At 41.0% G+C, this 19954-nt stretch overlaps 2 protein-coding genes across 2 annotated transcripts in view; both read right to left on the bottom strand.

Moving 5' to 3' along the window:
- The window catches only part of LOC118427496 (alpha-N-acetylneuraminide alpha-2,8-sialyltransferase-like), a 7010-nt gene extending 3477 nt beyond the window's left edge, over positions 1-3533 (bottom strand). The window contains exons 1-5 of the mRNA XM_035837325.1: positions 3077-3533; positions 2631-2738; positions 1380-1529; positions 873-1017; positions 352-464 (exon numbers count right to left, since the gene is read on the bottom strand). Coding sequence (XP_035693218.1) covers positions 352-464; positions 873-1017; positions 1380-1529; positions 2631-2738; positions 3077-3219 — 659 coding nt within the window. The 5' untranslated portion in view covers positions 3220-3533. The remainder of the gene's footprint in view (positions 1-351; positions 465-872; positions 1018-1379; positions 1530-2630; positions 2739-3076) is intronic.
- Positions 3534-5779: 2246 nt separating this feature from the next.
- Positions 5780-19884, bottom strand: LOC118427497 (alpha-N-acetylneuraminide alpha-2,8-sialyltransferase-like). The gene is made up of 9 exons (XM_035837326.1): positions 19708-19884; positions 10553-10713; positions 10109-10216; positions 9515-9664; positions 9053-9197; positions 8570-8682; positions 7336-7428; positions 6956-7212; positions 5780-6239 (listed from the first exon to the last, which is right to left on the bottom strand). Exons 2-9 carry the CDS (start codon positions 10690-10692, stop codon positions 6022-6024), a joined length of 1224 nt encoding a protein of 407 aa, XP_035693219.1. The 5' UTR covers positions 10693-10713; positions 19708-19884; the 3' UTR covers positions 5780-6021.
- Between the last annotated feature and the right edge of the window lie 70 nt (positions 19885-19954).

Below are 19954 nucleotides of genomic sequence, written 5' to 3' on the forward strand. Positions count from 1 at the left end.
CATCAACGAGCCAGGTAATACTCATCAACATAACCAGGTAATACTCATCAACATAACCAGGTAATACTCATCAACGTAAGCAGGCAATACTCAACATAACCAGGTAATACCCATCAACGAGCCAGGTAATACTCATCAACATAACCAGGTGATACCCATCAACATAACCAGGTAATACTCATCAACGTAACCAGGCAATACTCATCAATATAACCAGGTAATACTCATTAACATAACCATGTGATTCTCATCAACGCAATAAGGTAATACTAATTAACATAAGTATACAGTTAAATCTATTAGATCCTACTATATAGAATTTGGAGCAGTATATATAGTATAGAACCCTACCTGAACACAAACTCAGAGGCGTCTATCTCTTTTCCACAGCCGCTTCCCGTCAGTATCCCTCCGTTCCCTACCAGGCTGCAAGTATTGAACCGTTTGTTCTTAAACGGACTTTCCTGTGTAGAAAATATACGTATACTTGGTCTTATCTTCTTATCAATGTTAGAACGCAGTTGTGTCAGGTTGTCATCATCATATCTTGCCGCTCCAAATCCCAATCCAACAGCGGGCTGTAATATGATGTGAATATAAATGAATGAACTAACTTAGCTTAAGACATTTGACACTGACCAGTATCTCAGATGTAGGGAGTAGGGAGTAGAAGGCTAATATACATGACAGTGATCATGAACTCAACAGAGACGTTACAAACATGGCCTAGTAGCCGGAGTCCTGTGTCAGTACAGAAACGTTTTTAAGGGAAACATTCGCTCAGCTGTAAAAAAGTGTTAAGATCTTTGGACGTTGACATCTGCTATAAGATTGAAGATTGTAATGAAGGAAAACTAAGACTCCAAACCTACTTTAGGAAATCCTTTGAAGACGTCTGATGGCACCTTGACTATCGTGGGTTTCTTGCCGTAGGTCTTTAGAACGTTCTTCACAACGTTTCCCTGTGTGACCAGAAAGCTCCCGTTCACATAGCGACTGTCGCGTATGACTCTGTTTCTGTAAAATCAAAAGGGGTCATAAAATGCAACTTTCAATCTGTTTTGGAGGCAAAATCGATGAAGAGGCTCTTGCTTTTCAAATCTTTGGCAATTGCAACGTCTTGACAAATTGCATTATATACAGCATACATCATTTACGCAGCTTTGTATGCGCTATCTAACAAAAACTCAGCAGTCCTTATTTGAAGAAATTTGAAAGCAAATGTACATGACGTCGCATTGTGTTTTGGAGCTAATCCCAAGTCATCAAGTTTACATCTCATACGTCGTGACGTCACTCGGCTAGTTAACCAACCAACAGGGCGGAAGCTAAATGACGTCATAATCTGCCAAATGGCAAGTCGAGAAAGTGACTCCTACCGAAATAATTCTGCAGCTGTTTTGTTATAGACCCATCCAGGTGCTTCCGTCGGTATGGACTGCACAGCTGCCTGGTCGGCTATGAACTTCTTCAAAGCAACCGATTCCTTCGGTATGTACTTCGCGTAATTTGCAAATTCCTGCAATGGTCTTGAAAAAAAAAACACAATACAAAACAAAACAAAATATGATCATTTTCATGTATCCACATCTCGGAGTATGCTTTATTGCTAAAAAATGAGTGCATCTTCCATATCTCAAAGTGATTTACGTCTAATCTAATGACTTTTCTTAATTCATGATAACACACAAATGTTAAAGCCAAGAATTTGTTTTCTCTTAAAATCTGAGACAACTTTTAGCGCGCGCTTAAGATCATTTGTTCTCCCAAACAAGGCTGTCTCCAGTTGTATTTTTTCTGTCTCACTCGTTAATTTGGAGCCCATAGTTGTTGTTTTTTTGTTGTCTTTCAAGCTTACGAAAATACATTTTCATGAAAATCAATTCATGATGCACAATTTTGGAGGGGGGGGGGCGGATAGGGCGAATCTTATTTTTGTCCTGACGAGTAAATTTCCGTCCGTTCCGAGGAACGGGTCTAAGACGCAGTAGGTTTGCACTGTTTGCCTAGCCCCAGCTGTTACAAATGTCCAGCGTTAAGAACACGTACAATCTTTCAACCCAACCTCTGCACGTAAACGGACATCTTGTAGGAGTAGGAAAATTGTGTTCTGTTGTGATTGTCACACCTTTAACTTTATGAGTCTTTAATGAGTTTTTTTCTTCCCATATACTTATATATTATAATACATGGTCGCGTTTATAATAAAAGCTACATGACATGTCGGCATATTATTCATTAAATGTTGAGCACATTTACTCTCTATAAAAATTGCCAATGAATAGAGTTCATACGTTTGTTGTTTATAACAATTATAAACTACAATTAGTCAATCCCCTCGCTGCTAGTGTACACTGTACAGCCGCACTACACAGAACCCAGGACTGTGTACTTCCGACCTAGCGCACGACTGCCAAACTTTTCATCCTAATTTTAGCTATAAACAAACTTTTGAGATCAGTTCGGCTGGCTAAAAGGGAATTTCTCACCTCTAAAAACACGTGTTTATGCAGCCGTTCATTTTTTTCGGCTCGTTGTCTTTTAGGGTACCCACTAGGCCTATACATCAATGGGACCTTATGAATGACCTCAACGTGGTAAAAAATGTTGTGTCACTTGTTCCTCTGTACCTTGTTCCCCCAGCTTTTGGCTTTTCCATGGATGAGTTTGCAGTACCGGTAACGCCCTCAAGTCCTCCACTGTAGTCACTGTCTGCTTCTTCAAGCTCCAGGAGGGAGCTGGATTGTTTTCAACCAAGGTGTAAATCGTACAAAGCAGCAGCAAAATGAGCAACTATACGCCGTACATATATATGTAGGAATATGTAGGAAAACACTTACTAATGTCATAGAATTCCAAGGTCAAATAAGAAGATGCGAAAAAACAAGAATGAAGAATCTATTGTTCGGTATTCCATACTTTGTGTGTTTGGTCATTTCTTTATAACCTTCTTGAATACGTATCTTTCATACGCACGCTTGCATCTGTTTGTGGGGATCACAGAGGATGTCATAAATGTAATCAAATCAACGTGGCCTTACGTGATACGTTCAGAAGGACACACTTAGTGCCTCACCTGCTAGTATTTGCGCGGGTTTCCAGTTTACTCCAGGACAACATATCACCAGGGATGAGACGTGCTGATGTGTAATACAGCAGGAATGGAACCACTATTAGTGACACCAGCAACAGGGCACGCCGTCGATGTTGACTTCTCATTTTGTCTCGTCACTTGGGAAGGCGAATCCGCTGGACATGTGAAATACAAAGAAACAAGACAGAAGATAAAAACTCGAACACCGGAGAGGCCCTGAGTTCGCCACTGTACCATGTGTTCGCTACGCTGGACAGGAAAGATTATGATACTTTTGTGGTTCTTCTTAACATGGAACAACAAAGTGCAATATAAAGGAAGGAAAGAAGGAACTTTATTGCTGTACAGGATACAACGTATCGCAACGGCTACTACACTATATACAGATACTAAAACTACATATACAGATACAGTGCAACAAAATTTTATCAATAGCATTATAAGGTTTATCCCCCCCCCCTCCCCACTTCCTGCATGGAGGGGAGGGGGGGGGGGTAACTTTTGGGCTGGCCGGTAGGAGCGCGCTTTAGCCAGGCTATTTTTTTGGGTGAAAGTGTTTTGTAAAGTTTTGATGTATACTTCTGATGGCTTCTCTTCCTTTGGTTCATCAATAATCTCAAAGCTGTTTTCGGTTCACGGTGGATAAAATACGGATCGAGGCCTTAACATGGACCCCAGCCAACTCTTCATGAATATCCTACCATGCGTGATGACAAAACGCAGAGCCGGGGGAGCGCCCACATCTGCTGCCTTTCTACGGTAACTTTGAGCCCAGGGACACTAACAGGTGAGGGAGGTCCCTTGACCAATCTTTCTCACCTCTTAGTGTCCCCGACATGCATGGCATTAAAGTGCCAATTGCTAAACTGCGGACCTACTTCAGGACAAAGAAACACACCAACTATTACAAACATGGTCTTCGCGGAGGTAATGACAACCGCAATAGCTTAGATAATCACCCGTTCAGCCAGTTCAGAGCGAATGTGTCGCCTTTCATGACGTCACCTCCCAAACTCTTTGGGTGGCCTTGTCCCAGTTCACACAAGGTCAATCTTTAAATAAATATTGGGAGGAAAGTTCATAACGATCTCTGCATTCTCTGCTTTTTGACACACAGCAATAGTACATTCTGGCAAAAAACATCGAGATTATTCCTCCCAACAATACCTTCAGATTGACTTAGCACACACAGAATCAGGACGTCATGAATGCACAACCGCCCTAATTCTAGGCCCTGCAAGGAACATAACATACCAGTTGTCCAACATGCATGCTAGTCAACCACGCAAGCTTTCAGGTGCTTGGAGTCACTGAAATATCTAGAAACAACAAATACACATTCAACCAAGCAGTCGACTTGGCTTTAACTTCTAGTTCGGTTATCTTGTAGCCTTTTCCCTCTGGAATAAATTGAGAAACGACGTGCAAGATACGACCAGACTGAAAAAAGACAGTAAACAGGTAAGTTAATGAACTAACACAGCCCGGCTACATTATGCCAATAGTTCTAACGAAAACAATCATCGGTTTCATAACACATAAATAAATCATTGACACATACATGTTGTGGGAAAGGTCTATCGTTGAATTGAGGTCAAAGGGGACAAGGTCAAAGGAGGAGTTGTGTCCAACAACCTGGAAAGTTAACGGGAAAGGGTACACAGACCATGTACGGCAACGTCGTGGAGGTACTCTTGAAAAATTGTGATGTAGAAATAAGCTCAGATGAACTGTGATTTTACTCGCAAAGCTTGTGAGCTTTGCTGCTACTGTAACGCCACTTACCTTCAGGCAAGTAATTGTACGTCGTCAAGCAGCTTTCCATACAACAGTCATCAGAAGCCGTTGGACGAGTTGCCATTAGAGTCGGACTGACTGCAAGTCAAAACATTTTCGGTAGAAGGCACTGATGCACTGTTTTTGTTTCGTCAATTGCAAGTGTCTCCAAGTGTCTAAGAGTGACGTTCAAATTAAGCAGACCTAGAAAGGAAGCCAAAGACCCTGCATTCTCCACCAATTTCGACAATCGTCACCCCGGACTTACAAACACACAAGAAGATAGGAAGGATTCAACGACAGGAGACTTCCTGGAACTCATGTTCTGGAACTCATGTTCATTCTGGAACTTTTCATGCTAGAATTTCTACAGAGCCATGAAGTTACAGAGCCTCTATGACAGATTAGGCGACACGTGTCTCAAGATTGAAAAAAAAATGTCCAAGGCAAACTTGGATCTCACAAAAAGAGGCAAAGTAAGAGTAAAACTTTTTAAAGATCACCCCATACCAGTGGGCACAATTTGGTATGCCAATACCAATAGCCCGAAACCAGATATTGTCAAACTCTTAAGAAACATAAACAACACTGAAACGTTGTACAAAATAATGAGCTTTGTATCATGTATTATGATTTGGCATAGACAAATATTTGATTGTGGTATTTTATTATATTTTGCATGTTAAGAATATGTTAAACTTTGTATTATAAATCTCGCAATTCAGCATTTTGGTTTTCAAGAGTTTCAAATTAATAAACCAGTCCATAAAAATGCAAACAATCTACTAAAGTATGTTAACAGTTATACATGCAGACAGTCGTAATATATCAGAGTGAATAATCTTGTACACTCTGATCGTACAGTACAGTAATCGTACTAGGCGACATACGACGTATTGTTTTTGTTGGTGTGTTCTTTTTCTTTCTTTCTTCCGACTTACGGAAAGGATGGAATGTCTACCCGGGCTGGCTATCACGTCAGGCTACTCAGATACCCCATTCATTGCCCTAATTTTTTTCCACTCGCACACACTACTTTGGTACGAGCCTTATGGTATAGTATTGTGTGTAGTAGCTTGATACCATGCTAGAGGAAAACATTCTGCATTTTTACAAAAAATGTTGCCTTTCTAGTCATACACATTGTCCGCTCATTGACATGCGTGGGTTGTCAGACGAAGAACCCCGGTGTTGTGGAGACGCTGCAGTTGCCTGAACTCATCAGGTACTCTGTGAGCACTTCGGGGTAGGGCATTGTCGTAGTAATGCTCAGTCAGGCGTCTGTTGTTCCTGTCGGAGTGGAAGGGCCAGAAGCCGTACAGGCGCACCTCTTCGCACATCTGTGTGGCCGAACTCACCAACAGCAGACCTAGATGATCATGAATAATGGCAAGTGAGTATATGGAAGAAATGGATATATAAGAATGATATACGTAGAAAAGGGAACGTGAAATTACCACAGATTAACTGATATAAGTAAGTAAGAACAAGTGACTGTAGGTCACATACTCCGTGACGTATTTGTGGTTTCCGCTGCATCAGTTGCAACAATATATATTATGCCGATGATATGGACAGTCCCAGACAGAAAAATAAAGACGCACAGAAAAGAAAACGAAGCTCTAATGTTACTGATAGCTTACCGGAACAATGTACGTACTTGTTTATCCTAACACTGGCACTGACCAATCCAGCTCTACCGCGACAGCTGTTCTGTTCATTAGAGAACACATAAACCCATATCTGCTTGGAGTTAAGCTAATTAACAGACTCCAAAAACTACATGGCCTGTTCCACAATACCAGGAATATATGGGTGATTTCTGAAATTATTACATCGGTAATAAAAACAGCTACCGCGTAGAAAACAAGGTGCATCATCGCGCAACTGCGTGCAGAAGACATGCCAAACTAAATACGAATAAGGCCAAAGGGAACATAGAGATACAGATGCGAACAGTCATCACATCGGACAACAACAATACTCTGTCGTTGGAGGTTACCCTCCGTCACAGAGTAGTAAGTTAAATGGTGAAACCAATGATTCATGCATTTTGTAAGATATATTGCAGCTTATGATAACTACCTGACGACGGCTTCTTCGCCGTGATGCCATTTTCTTTCCAAAACGATCTCATCGATCCTGTCGGACTTGGATATGGTAAGATGACTTGGTTCCGGGCGCTGTTTCCTTGCAGAGCCCGCTGTGCTTGGAAGGCACAATTTGCGTGCGTGGGACTTTCAAAGGCCCAGATCCAGAGGTAGCTGTCTCCGTATACTGACAGGTCAGACATCCAGGCTCTAGTGTTTAATGTCACAATTTTTCCTCTTCGACTTTTGTATCTAGACAAAATAAAAACAACAAATAAAAACAAAGTTTGCCAGTTTCACACACACACACGCGCGCGCGCGCACACACACACATACACACATACACACAAACATGATAAGACATAAAGAAAGTACCTGTATCCGATCATAGAAGGGTTGATGGTAATCAGATTGGTTTTCTTCCCAATGTCATCCAAATATTTCTCGTCCATTGAAGCCATGTTGAGCCTACCAGTTATGAGGAGATAAAAAGTTGAAAAAATCCGTGAATATAAAAAAAATGGAGACTATCTGACGTCAACAAAACAAGCAATAGACATAAGAGAATAATCCGGTAACATCAATCTACATAACCAGGGAAAACTCATCAACATAACCAAGTAATACTCATCAACATAACCAGGTAATACATGTACTCATCAACTTAACCGGGTAATACTCGTCAACATAACCAGGTAATACTCATCAACACAACCAGGTAATATTCATCAACATAACCAGGTACTACTCATCAACATAAACAGGTAATACTCATCAACATAACCAGGTACTACTCATCAACATAACCAGGTAATACTCATCAACATAACCAGGTACTACTCATCAACATAAACAGGTAATACTCATCAACATAACTAGGTAATGCTCATCAACATAACCAGGTACTACTCATCAACATAAACAGGTAATACTCATCAACATAACCAGGTACTACTCATCAACATAACCAGGTAATATTCATCAACATAACCAGGTGATACTCATCAACATAACCAGGTAATACTCATCAACATAACCAGGTAATACTCATCAACATAACCAGGTAATACTCATCAACATAACCAGGTAATACTCATCAACATAACCAGGTAATATTCATCAACCTAACCAGGTAATAATACTCATCAACAAACCAGCTAATACTCATCAACAAACTAGGTAATACTCATCAACATAACCAGGTAATACTCATCAACATAACCAGGTAAATCTCATCAACATAACCAGGTAATACTCATCAACAAACTAGGTAATACTCATCAACATAACCAGGTAATACTCATCAACATAACCAGGTAATACTCATCAACATAACCGGGTAATACTCATCAACATAACCAGGTTATACTCATCAACATAACCAGGTAATACTCATCAACAAACAAGGTAATACTCATCAACATAACAAGTTAATAATGCTCATCAAGAATCCAGGCAATACTCATCAACATAACCAGGTAATACTCATCACCATTTCATCAGGTAATACTCATCAATATACAGTCTATAAAAATACAGTTAAATCGTCTGTGCTATTATACAGCATTTTGATCAGCACTAGTACTTGTGCATAATAGGAGAACCTAACCTGAACACAAACTCAGAGGCGTCTATCTCTTTTCCACAGCCGCTTCCCTTTAGTATCCCTCCGTTCCCCACAACGCTGCAAGTATTGAAGCGTTTGTTCTTGAACGGACTTTCCTGCGTAGAAAAGATACGTGTACATGGTCTTGTCATCTTATTAATTATCATTATTAATGTCAAAAGGCGGTCTGTAATATAATGTAGATATAGAATGAAGTAACTTAAGCAGTCAAAGCTTAAGCATAAGACATTGGACACTGAGCAGTATCTCAGTTGTAGAGAGTAGAAGGCTAATATACAGGACAGTGATCATGAACCTTTACTCAACAGAGACGTTACAACCATGGTCCAGTAGCCGGAGTCCTGTGTCAGTACAGAAACGTTTTTAAGGGAAACATTCACCCAGCTGTAAAAGTTGTTAACATCTTTGGACTTCTGCCAGAAGATTGAAGATTGTTATGAAGGAAAACTAAGACTCCAAACATACTTTAGGTAATCCTTTGAAGACGTCTGGTGGCACCTTGACGATCGTGGGTTTCGTGCCGTAGGTCTTTAGAACGCTCTTCACAACGTTTCCCTGTGTGACCAGAAAGCTTCCGTTCACATAGCGACTGTCGCTTACGATCCTGTTCCTGTGGTGTTTAAAAGGGGTCAAGAACGGCAACTTTCAAGTAGCTTTGGAGGCAAAGCCATTGAAGGGAGTCTTGCTTATATATCCAATCTTTGGTAATGTCTTTACAAATTGCATTGTATACAGCATACATCATTTACGCAGCTTTGTATGCAATATCAAACAAAAAAAATCAGCAGTCCCGGTTTGAAGTAATTTGAAAGCAAATCTACATGACATCGCATTGTGTTTTTGGAGCTGCTTCCAAGTAATCAAGTTTACATCTCTTACGTCGGGACGCCTATATGCCAAATGGCAAGTCGAGAAAGCGGCTCCTACCGAAATAAATCTGCAGCTGTTTTGTTATAGACCCATCCAGGTGCCTCCGTCGGTATGGACTGCACAGCTGCCTGGTCGTCTAAGAACTTCTTCAGGGCATCCGATTCCTTCGGTATGTGCTTAGCGTAAACAGCAAATTCCTGTAATGCCCTGAGAAACAAAACAAAAGATGATCAATTTTATCTTTCCGCATCTCGGGGTATGCTTTATGGCTGCAAAATGGGTATATCTAGATCTTAAGTCGAGTTAAGCCTAATCTGATGACTTTTCGTAGTTGCAATTGATGATGGCACACAAATGTTAAGGCGAAGATTATTGTTTGAGTCTTCTGTAAAATCCAGGGACAACTTCTGGTAACAGCACTTATCTTTAAGGTTGCATTTCGTACTCTCAAGTGAAACTGGTTTCAGCAGGTTTTTACTTCTGGTCCCGTGCTAGATGTCAGAAAATGACGGCCCGGATAAGAAAACCAACATCTCGTTGGAAACGGACATCTTGTTAGAGTAGGACAGCTGTGCTCTGTGGTGTTGTCACCTTAAACTTTACGAATGGCCTCCACATATTACAAATCTTAAGCCACTTGTTCCTTTGTACCTTGTTCCCCCAGCTTTCGGCTTTTCCATGGATACGTTTGCAGTACCGGTAACGCCCTCAAGTCTTCCACTGTAGTCACTGCCTGCTTCTTCAAGCTTGAGGAGAGAGCTGGATTTTTTGTTCATAGAAGAAAAATCCTTGTTATTATCAGTTAAGCAGCTATTTGTTGGATGTTTGGGCACATCCTCAGGACTCAATAAGACAAACCTGCACAAAAAGCCATTGAATTCTCAGTACTAGACTCCAGCATATACAAGGCACACAAGGGAAGACACTGTGTCAACCTACTCAGCTTGCTAAAAGCAGACCTTAAGCAACTTTTTTGGCCAACCCTTATTTTTATTCGCACGCCGTTTTTGGGGTGTACAAAGGAAGTCATTCATATAATCAAATATTAATCAGACCTTAAGTGATACGTCCAGGAGGAAACACTTAGTGCCTCACCTGCTAGTATTTCTACGGGCCAGTTTACTCCAGGGCAACATATCACCAGGAAGAAGACGCCCTGATGTGTAATACAGCAGGAATGGAACCACTGTTAGCGATACCAGCAACAGGACGCATGGTCGATATTCACTTGTCATTCTGTCTCGTCACCAGGGACGCTGGGCGTGTGAAATACCAAGTAAAAAGTAAGAAGAAAACTCTGAACATGTTGGACTGTAGCTAAGCCAGAGGTCAGATTATAAATGCATGCAAACTTTTTACTTCATGTAATAGTTAGAAAACGACTTCAGGCCTTCTTTTGGGAAATAGAGTAGCTCCGCCTATAAGAGGGTTTTCTTTAACACCCGAAGCGAATCTATATCTGTATCAAAATTTAGATAGCCCAGGGGTGCCCAAGCATTTGCACGAACCCTATGAGATTCGTAGGAACATTATGTGATACGTACGAATCACTATGCGAAAACGCACGAACCTTATGAAAATCACACGAATTACTATGCGAAAACGTACGAACCTTATGAAAATCACACGAATCACTATACGAAAACGTGTGATTTGCATGAACCTCATGCGAAACCGGCTAACCGCCGCCGGGTCTCGTGACATCACGTCATTCGTATTAGGTTCGTGCAAATCACACAAGTTGGTACGTTTTCGCATAGTGATTCGTATGATTTTCATAAGGTTCGTGCTAAACAGCCCACGCATCCGGCGTGAGTCTCGCGCCCGCGGCGCTCGATGGTCCCACGAGTACTAAAAAGAACCCCCCCCCCCAACCAAAATCCTGGCTGCTTCAAATACCAACTCTTCATGTATATCGATATCCTACCATGCGTGGTGAGAAAACCTCCACCGGGGGAGCGCTTTCGCTGCTGCCTTTGTAGTACCTTTCTACGGTAACTTTGAGCCCGGGGACACTAACAGCAACTGCAGGTGTGGAAGACTGGCTGGCCAAATCCTCTAGTGTCCCCGACGTGCTTGACATTGAAGTGTCAATTGCTAAACTGCGGACCCACTTCAAGACAAAGAAACACACCAACTATTTACAAAGGTACCACTGGTCTTCGCGAAGGCAACGACAACAGCACTAGCATAGATAATCACCTGTTCGGTCAGTTCAGAGGGAAGGTGTCGCCTTTCATGACGTCATATACATCACCTTCCAAACTCTCCGGGTCATTTTTAAGTAAATATTGGTAGGAAAGTGCAGAACGATCTCTGCCTTCACCTTTTGCGGACATACAACAATAGTACATTCTGGCAGAAAACTTCGAGATTTTTCCTCCCCAATAAAGATTAACCTCGAGCTCACGCAAAAAAATCAGCATGCCATGAATGCAAATTTCTCCTTGGAGTCATTGTGAAATGTCTAAAAACAACAAATACACATTCAACCAAGCAGTCGACGTGTTTTTCTATTTCTGCATTATTTCCCCTCTAGAGCTCTGGAATAAATTGAGAAACGAGGTGCAAGATAAAATTAGACTTCGCGACAGTACACAGCTGCAGCTAGGTAAGTCAGTGCACAGAAACAGCCCGGCTAGAAGCAAATAATGCAAGCTGACCTTGAGATGTGCTGTTGTTGACAACGCAGCTTCAAAGGACGAGTTGTGTCCAACAACCTTGAAAGTTAATGCGAAAGGGTACACTAACCATGTAGATTAACGTCGTGGAGGTATCCTTGAAAAAATCTGATGTAAAAACAGGACACTAAACTCAGACGAGATATGTGATTTTACTCGCAAAACTTGAGCTTTGTTGCTGGTAACGCCACTTTACCCTCGGGCAAGGAATTGTGCACAGTCAAGTAGCTTTTCACACAACAGTCACCAGAAGCCGTTGGACGAGATGCCAATAGAGTCGGACTGGCTGCAAGCCAAAATATTTTCGGTAGAAGGCACTGTTGCACTGATTTTTGTTTCCGCCATCAGCTGGTTAGTTGAGATCATGTACAGGTCACAGACACACACACACACACACAAACACACACACACAAACACACACACACACACACACACACACACGCACACACGCACATACACACACACACACACACACACACACGCACATAGACACACACACACATACACACACACACACAATGTGGACACACAAACAAACAAACGAACACACACACACAACGCTTTTGCTGGTGTGTTCTTTTTCTTGTTTACTTCTGGCAGAAAAGGTTGACAGAAAGGAGGGGGTGTCTACCCGATGTCTATCACGTCAGGCTACTCAGATACCCCATTCATAGCCCCAATTATTTTCTCACTCGCACACACTACTTTGGTGCGAGCCTAATGGTATAGTATTGTATGCGAGTAGCTTGGCACAAGGCTAGAGGAAGACATTCTGCATTTTTTTAAATGTTGCCTTTCTAGTCATATCCATAGTCCGCTCATTGACATGCGTGGGTTGTCAGACGAAGAACCCCGGTGTTGTGGAGATGCTGCAGTTGCCTGAACTCTTCAGGTACTCTGTGAACTTTTTTGGGGAGGGCATTGTCGTAGTAGTGCTCATTCAGGCGTCTGTTGCTCCTGTCGGAGTGGAAGGGCCAGAAGCCGTACAAGCGCACCTCTTCGCACATCTGTGTGGCCAAACTCGCCATACGCAGTCCTAGATGATCATGAATAATGGGGAGTATAAATCGCTATATAAGAATAAGATACGTAGCAAACGGAACGTATAGATTAACTGATATGAATAAGAACAAGTGGCCGTAGGTAAAATACTCCGTGACGCATTTATGGTTTTCGCCGCATCAATTACAACAGTAGATATATATGGACAGTCCCAAACAGACAGCGACGAACAGGAAACCAAACGAAGCCTTAATTTTACTGATAGCTTAACAGGACAACGCATGTACTTGTTTATCATAACACTAGCAATTTGCTAGGAAGACAGTGTCTAAACATCTGTTTAGGGATTCCGGGTCTACCGTGACAGCTGTTCTGTACTGTACTTTAGACAACACATAACCCCATATCTGCTTGGAGAGACAAAGGGATGAGGCAAGATGCAAACACACACCACATCGGATAACAGCAATACTCTGTCGCTGGAGGTTACCGTCCGTCACAGAGTAATAAGGTAAACGGAAACCAATTATTCATGGATTTTGTATGATATGTTGGTATGCTACAGGTTATGATAACTACCTGTCGATGGCTGATTAGCCGTGATGCCATTTTCTTTCCAAAATGATCTTATCGATCCTATCAGACTAGGATATGGCAAGATGACTTGGTTCCGGGCGCTGTTTCCTTGCAGGGCTCTCTGTGTCTGGAAGGCAAGACGTGCGTGTTTGGGACTTCCAAAGGCCCAGATCCAGAGGTAGCTATCTCCGTATACTGACAGGTCGGACATCAAGGCTCTTGTAGTCTTTACCCTCGCCTTTTTTCTTCTTTTCATCTTGTATCTAGACGAAATAAAAATTGAAAATAAAAAAAAGTTTCACACACACACACACACACACATATATATATATATATATATATATATATATATATACGCGCACAAACACAAACACACGCTTCTTTTCACCTTGTATCTAGGCAAAATGAAAAACAACAAATCAAAACAAAGTCAGTTTCACACACACACACACACACACACACACACACATAAACACACACATGTGCTATAAAGGCATACAGAAAGTACCTGTATTCTATCATAGAGGGGTTGATGGTGATCAGATTGGTTTTGTTTCCAATGTCCTCCAAATATTCCTCGTACATCGGAGCCATGTTGAACCTTAGTTATGATAACATAAAAGGTTGAACAAATCCGTGAAAATCAAATTAACCCAATTGAACATGTCGACAAAACAAGCAAATGATAGACATAACAAAATAACCAGGTAACATCAATCTACAAAACCAGGTGACACTCATCAACATAACCAGGTAATACGTAACATAACCAGGTACTCCTCATCAACATAACCAGGTAATGCCCATCAACAAAGCAGATAATACTTTTAAACAAACCAGGCAATACTCATCAACATAACCAGGTAATACTCATCGACATAACCAGGTCATACTCATCAACATAACCAGGTCATACTCATCAACATAACCAGGTCATACTCATCAACATAACCAGGTAATGCTCATCAACAAACCAGGCAATACTCATCAACATAACCAGGTAATACTCATCAATATAACTAGGTTATTCTCATTAACATATCATCAGGGGATACTCATTAATATACAGTGGTAGCACCTATCACAGCAAGGCATCCGAATGGGTTCATTTTGTCTTAAATTAGCTTCTAATGGTTCAAACAAATATTTTATTCATATAACTATTGAGTAAAATCTTCTGTGCTGTTAGATTCTATTATACGGCATTTTGATTAGTACTTGTATACAATATAGAACCCTACCTGAACACAAACTCAGAGGCGTCTATCTCCTTTCCACAGCCGCTTCCCGTCAGTATCCCTCCGTTCCCCACAACGCTGCCAGTATTGAAGCGCTTGTTCTCAAACGGACTTTCCTGTGTACAAAAGATACGAGTCCATGGTCTTGTGTTCTTATAAACGTCAAGAAATTCGCTCAACTGTAAAAACTGTTAATAGCTTTGGACGTTGACATCTGCTAGAAGATCGAAGATTATTAAAAAGGAAAACTAAAACTCCAAACCTACTTTAGGAAATCCTTTGAAGATGTCTGGTGGCACTTTGACGATATTGGGGATCTTTAGAACGTTGTTCTCCACGTTGCCTTGTGTGACCAGAAAGCTCCCGTTCACAAAGCTTCTGTTGTGCAAGATTCTGTTCCTGTAAAGTTAAAGAGTGTCATAAAATATAACTTTCAACCTGTTTTGGAGACAAGGCCGATAAAGGGGTTCTTTTGCATTATATACAGCAAACATCATTTACGCAGCTAATGTGTTTTGGAGCTGAGTACAATAGCAACTCGAGAAAGCAACTCCTACCGGAATAAATCTGCAGCTGTTTTGTTATAGGCCCATCCAGGCGGTCTCACTAAATACCGAAAACAACCGAAAACAACCGAAAACAACCGAAAACAACCGAAAACAACCGAAAACAACCGAAAACAACCGAAAACAACTTGAAATATGCCGAAAACAACCGAAAACAACTCAACAAATACCGAAAACAACTCAAAGCCACCTAAGAAATATCAAAGCAATCATGAACAACCTATCAGTACCCGAAAAAAGCCGGAAAACAACTCGTAAACAACAACAATGTCTATTTTATCTTCATCTACTGGTTACTATCCCTTGAATTATTTTCTCCACGGCCGAGGGAGAGAATGGAGTGATTCTTAAATGGAAGGATTCTTTCAGCAAAGGGGATGTAGCTGGTGAAAACACCTTTCCATCGATCACACGCTGTTTTATGGTGTAAAGCAGAATCCTTATTTTGATCATTTAATTTAATCTGGGGCCTCTGTGGTATACCGGTAATACACGTTTGCGGTTTTCCATTTGAATCGATTTGTTATGGCAGCGGAAATGCGTTATAATTGAGCAAGAAATATACAAGATTGTTTTGTTTGCTAGAAAAAAATGTAGTACACATTAGCTAAATAGGCAGCAGAATTTGCCAGCAGTAATTAATAAGCAAACCTATTTTCCAAGCAGAGATTTTGTCGGGGGATAGCAGTGACTGCTATTTCTTGTTGTGGCCAATACTACACCCCGCCCCCACCGTTACTTCTGCTTGGAGTTACACAATAGATGCCAAGTAGTATAGATATCCATTGATGAGTTTGCGAGTTGATCAAGCAGTCCCCATTTATAACGTACAGGGTCCGTGAATCTGAATGCGAACATTAATATATTTGAACAGGCAAAGGAGATCGTTGACTTAATTATTACTAATATTGTATTGATAACAGAGGTCGTCAAAAAAATAAATCCATCGTAGCCTAACTCCTGTCCAAAATAAAGTCAAAATTATTAAATAATAGCCCACTGAAATTATTGTCTGCTGTTTATGGTTGTGTCGAGTTGTTTTCGGTATTTAGTGAAAGTTGTTTTCGGTTGTTTTCGGTATTAAGTGAAAGTTGTTTTCGGTTGTTTTCGGTATTTAGTGAAAGTTGTTTTCGGTTGTTTTCGGTATTTAGTGAAAGTTGTTTTCGGTTGTTTTCGGTATTTAGTGAAAGTTGTTTTCGGTTGTTTTCGGTTGTTTTCGGTAGTTTTCGGTTGTTTTCGGTTGTTTTCGGTTGTTTTCGGTTGTTTTCGGTTGTTTTCGGTTGTTTTCGGTTGTTTTCGGTATTTAGTGAGACCCCATCCAGGTGCTTCCGTCGGTATGGCCTGTACAGCTGCCTGGTCGGCTAAAAACTTCTCCAGAGCAACCGATTCCTTCGGTATGTACTTCGCGTAAGCTGCAAATTTCTGCAATGGACTTAAGAAAAAAAAATACGAAACAAAACAAAACATAAACATTTCCATGTATCCACATCACGGAGTGTGGCTTATGGTTGTACAAATGAGTGCATCTTCTATATTTCAAAGTACTGTACGTCTAATCTAATCATGGCTTTTCGTAATCGATAATGACACGCAAAGGAATTAGTGCGAAGATGTTTCATGAGTCTTATCTTAAAGCCTGGGACAACTTTTAGTAACATTTAAGGTTATTTCGTACTCTCAGGTCTTAAATGAAACTGGTCTCAGCAGGTACTGGCCTAGTGCTAGATGTCAGAAAATCCCGGCCAGAAGAAAATGTACGATCTTTCAACCCAACATCAAGTTGGAAACGGACGTCTCGTATGGGTAGGTTGTTTTCACCGAAAACTTTATAAACGGCCTCAACATGGTAAAATATCGTATCACTTGTTCCTCTGTACCTTGTTTCACCAGTTTTAGGCTTTTCCATTGATGAGTTTGCAGTACCAAGTCTTCCACTGTAGTCACTGTCTGCTTCTTCGAGCTCGAGGCGAGAGCTGGAACTAAATCTTGTTTATTATCAGTTAAACAGCTATTAGAAAATAATTGTAATAAGTATACCCTAATGACTACATATTAGATACCAGCTCTATGTTTGACGTCACAGATATCATTACATTTATTACAAGTGAATAAAGCAACATTATGCAGCAGTGACGCCTAGCTTTAAATCAAAGAACTGTAGTCCACTTGTAAATAAAACGTTTATCTTTAAACCTAAAAGCACAATTGCAATGGTGTTTGTTTTGTAATAAGTAGTTACTTACCATAATAGATAGATAGGATGTTATTTATTAAACTCGGTTATTTGGTCATAAACAATGTGTGGTCATCAAGTACAGCCTGGGACATGTTCATTAGATTATATGGATGACATCAACGTGCGTATCAATTTTCTGTCAGTTTGTAAAAAATGGTTTTCAACTGTAACAGATATATCGAAAACACTTACTAATATCACAGAATTCCAAGGTCAAGTAAGAAGATTCGAAAAAACAGGGATGAAGAATTTACTGTTCGGTATTCCATACTTTGTGTGTTTGGTCATTTCTTGTGTCTTTGGACCTTCTTGATCATGTAGATTTCATACGCACGCTCGCATCTGCTTTGGGGAGCACAGAGGATGTCATCAATGTGATCAAATCAACTTGACCTTACGTGATACGTTCAGGAGGAAACACTAAGTGCCTCACCTGCTAGCATTTCTTCGCGCCAGTTTACTCCAGGGCAACATGTCACCAGGAGTGAGACGTCCTGATGTGTAATACAGCAGGAATGGAACCACTGTTAGCGGTACCAGCAACAGGACGCACGGTCGATGTTGACTTGTCATGTTGTCTCGTCACCAGGGAAGGCACAGACGCTAAACATATGGAATACAAAGAAACAAAACAGAAGATAAATACTCTAAAAGATGTAGGACTGAAAAAAGCCAGTGGTCAAAGTATAAACGAATGCAAACTTTTTAGTTTATAAACTTTTTATAGCCTGTGTTTACACAATATTTTGCTAGCTGGGGGTTGGACTATTCAAGACGTTAACGTGGTCAAGGATCCCAGACGGAACAGCAGAGAAGCGACTGTATATAGTGTATGATAAATGTCAGAGCGAGAAGCGACTGTATATAACGTATAATTAACGCTGGAGCGGACTACTTTCCGGATGGTGCCCAGATTATTCTTTTGGTTCATCTTCAATAATCTCAAAGCTGTATTCGGTACTCGATGGATAAATTAAATACCGAGGCCTTATCTTGGACCCCATCCAACTCTCTATAAATATCCTACCATGCGCGGTGAGGAGAAAAACTCAGGAACGGGGGAGCGCCCACCCCATTTCCTGCCTTTTTTGTAGGATATAAATTTCTACGGTAACTTTGAGGACTGGGACACTAACAGGTGAGGATAGTCCCTTGACCAGTCTTCCTCCCCACGATGTGCATGGCATTGAAGAGCCAATTGCTAACCTCCGGACCTACTCCACGCTTACATCAGGAACAACAAACACACCAACTGATTACAAGATGCCCCTGCCTTCACGGAGGTAATGACAACAGCACTAGCTTAGATATAATCACCCGTTCAGCCAGTTCAGAGCGAACGTGTCACCTATCATGACGTCACCTCCCAACCCTCCAGGTAACCTTGTCCAGTTTACTCAAGGTCAACAAAGTAAATATTGGGAGGAAAGTTCCGGACGATCTCTGCCTTCTCCGCTTTTCGACACACAACAAAAGTGAATTCTGGCAGAAAACGTCGAGATTTCTCAACAATACCTTAAGATTAATTTCACGCAAAAATCAGGATTTCATAAATGCACAGCCGTTCTAATTTCGGGGTCTGCAAGGACCAAAAAATACCAGTTGTCCAACGTGCAAGCCAACCATGCTCGTCATTCAAAGTTCTGCTTGGAGTCATTGTAAAACGTCTAGAAATAACAAATACACATTGAGCCGAGCAGTTGACTTGGTTTTGCAGTTATTAACTAAGTAATTCTAGATCTTCATTTTCCCCCTCTGGGATAAATTGAGGAACGAGGTGCAAGATACGACCAGACTGACAAATCGATTTAAGACAGTATCGTTAAACAGGTATGCCAATGAGCAAAAACATGCCGACTAGATTATGCCAATAGTTAGAACGGAAACAAACACGCATGTGTCATGGGATAGGTATATTTTTGATGCTAGAGGTCAAAGGAAACAAGCTGACCTTGAGATGTGCTGTTGTCAACAACGCAGCTTCAAAGGACGAGTTGTGTCCAACAACCTTGAAAGTTAAGAATAAGGGTATACAGACCATGAAGGTTAACGTTGTGGGGGGTATTCGTGACAAATTGTGTACACAAACGACACTAAACTCAGACGATCTTTGATTTTACTCGCAAAGCGTGAAGCTTTGCTGCTCTACGCCACTTTACCCTCGGGCAAGTGATTATACATCGTCAAGCAGCTTTTCA

This window comes from Branchiostoma floridae, chromosome 12, assembly GCF_000003815.2.
Source record: "Branchiostoma floridae strain S238N-H82 chromosome 12, Bfl_VNyyK, whole genome shotgun sequence".
NCBI lineage: Eukaryota > Metazoa > Chordata > Leptocardii > Amphioxiformes > Branchiostomatidae > Branchiostoma > Branchiostoma floridae.

What these genes read in the sequence shown, in the direction of transcription:
- LOC118427497 (XM_035837326.1), bottom strand. Translation starts at nt 10,692, where the DNA reads ATGACAAGTGAATATCGACCATGCGTCCTGTTGCTGGTATCGCTAACA. An exon ending in GCCCGTAGAAATACTAGCAG is followed by an intron (nt 10,217 to 10,552) that starts GTGAGGCACTAA and finishes CAAAAAATCCAG; the next exon opens with CTCTCTCCTCAAGCTTGAAG. An exon ending in GGCGAAGAAGCCGTCGTCAG is followed by an intron (nt 6,240 to 6,955) that starts GTAGTTATCATA and finishes ATGATCATCTAG; the next exon opens with GTCTGCTGTTGGTGAGTTCG.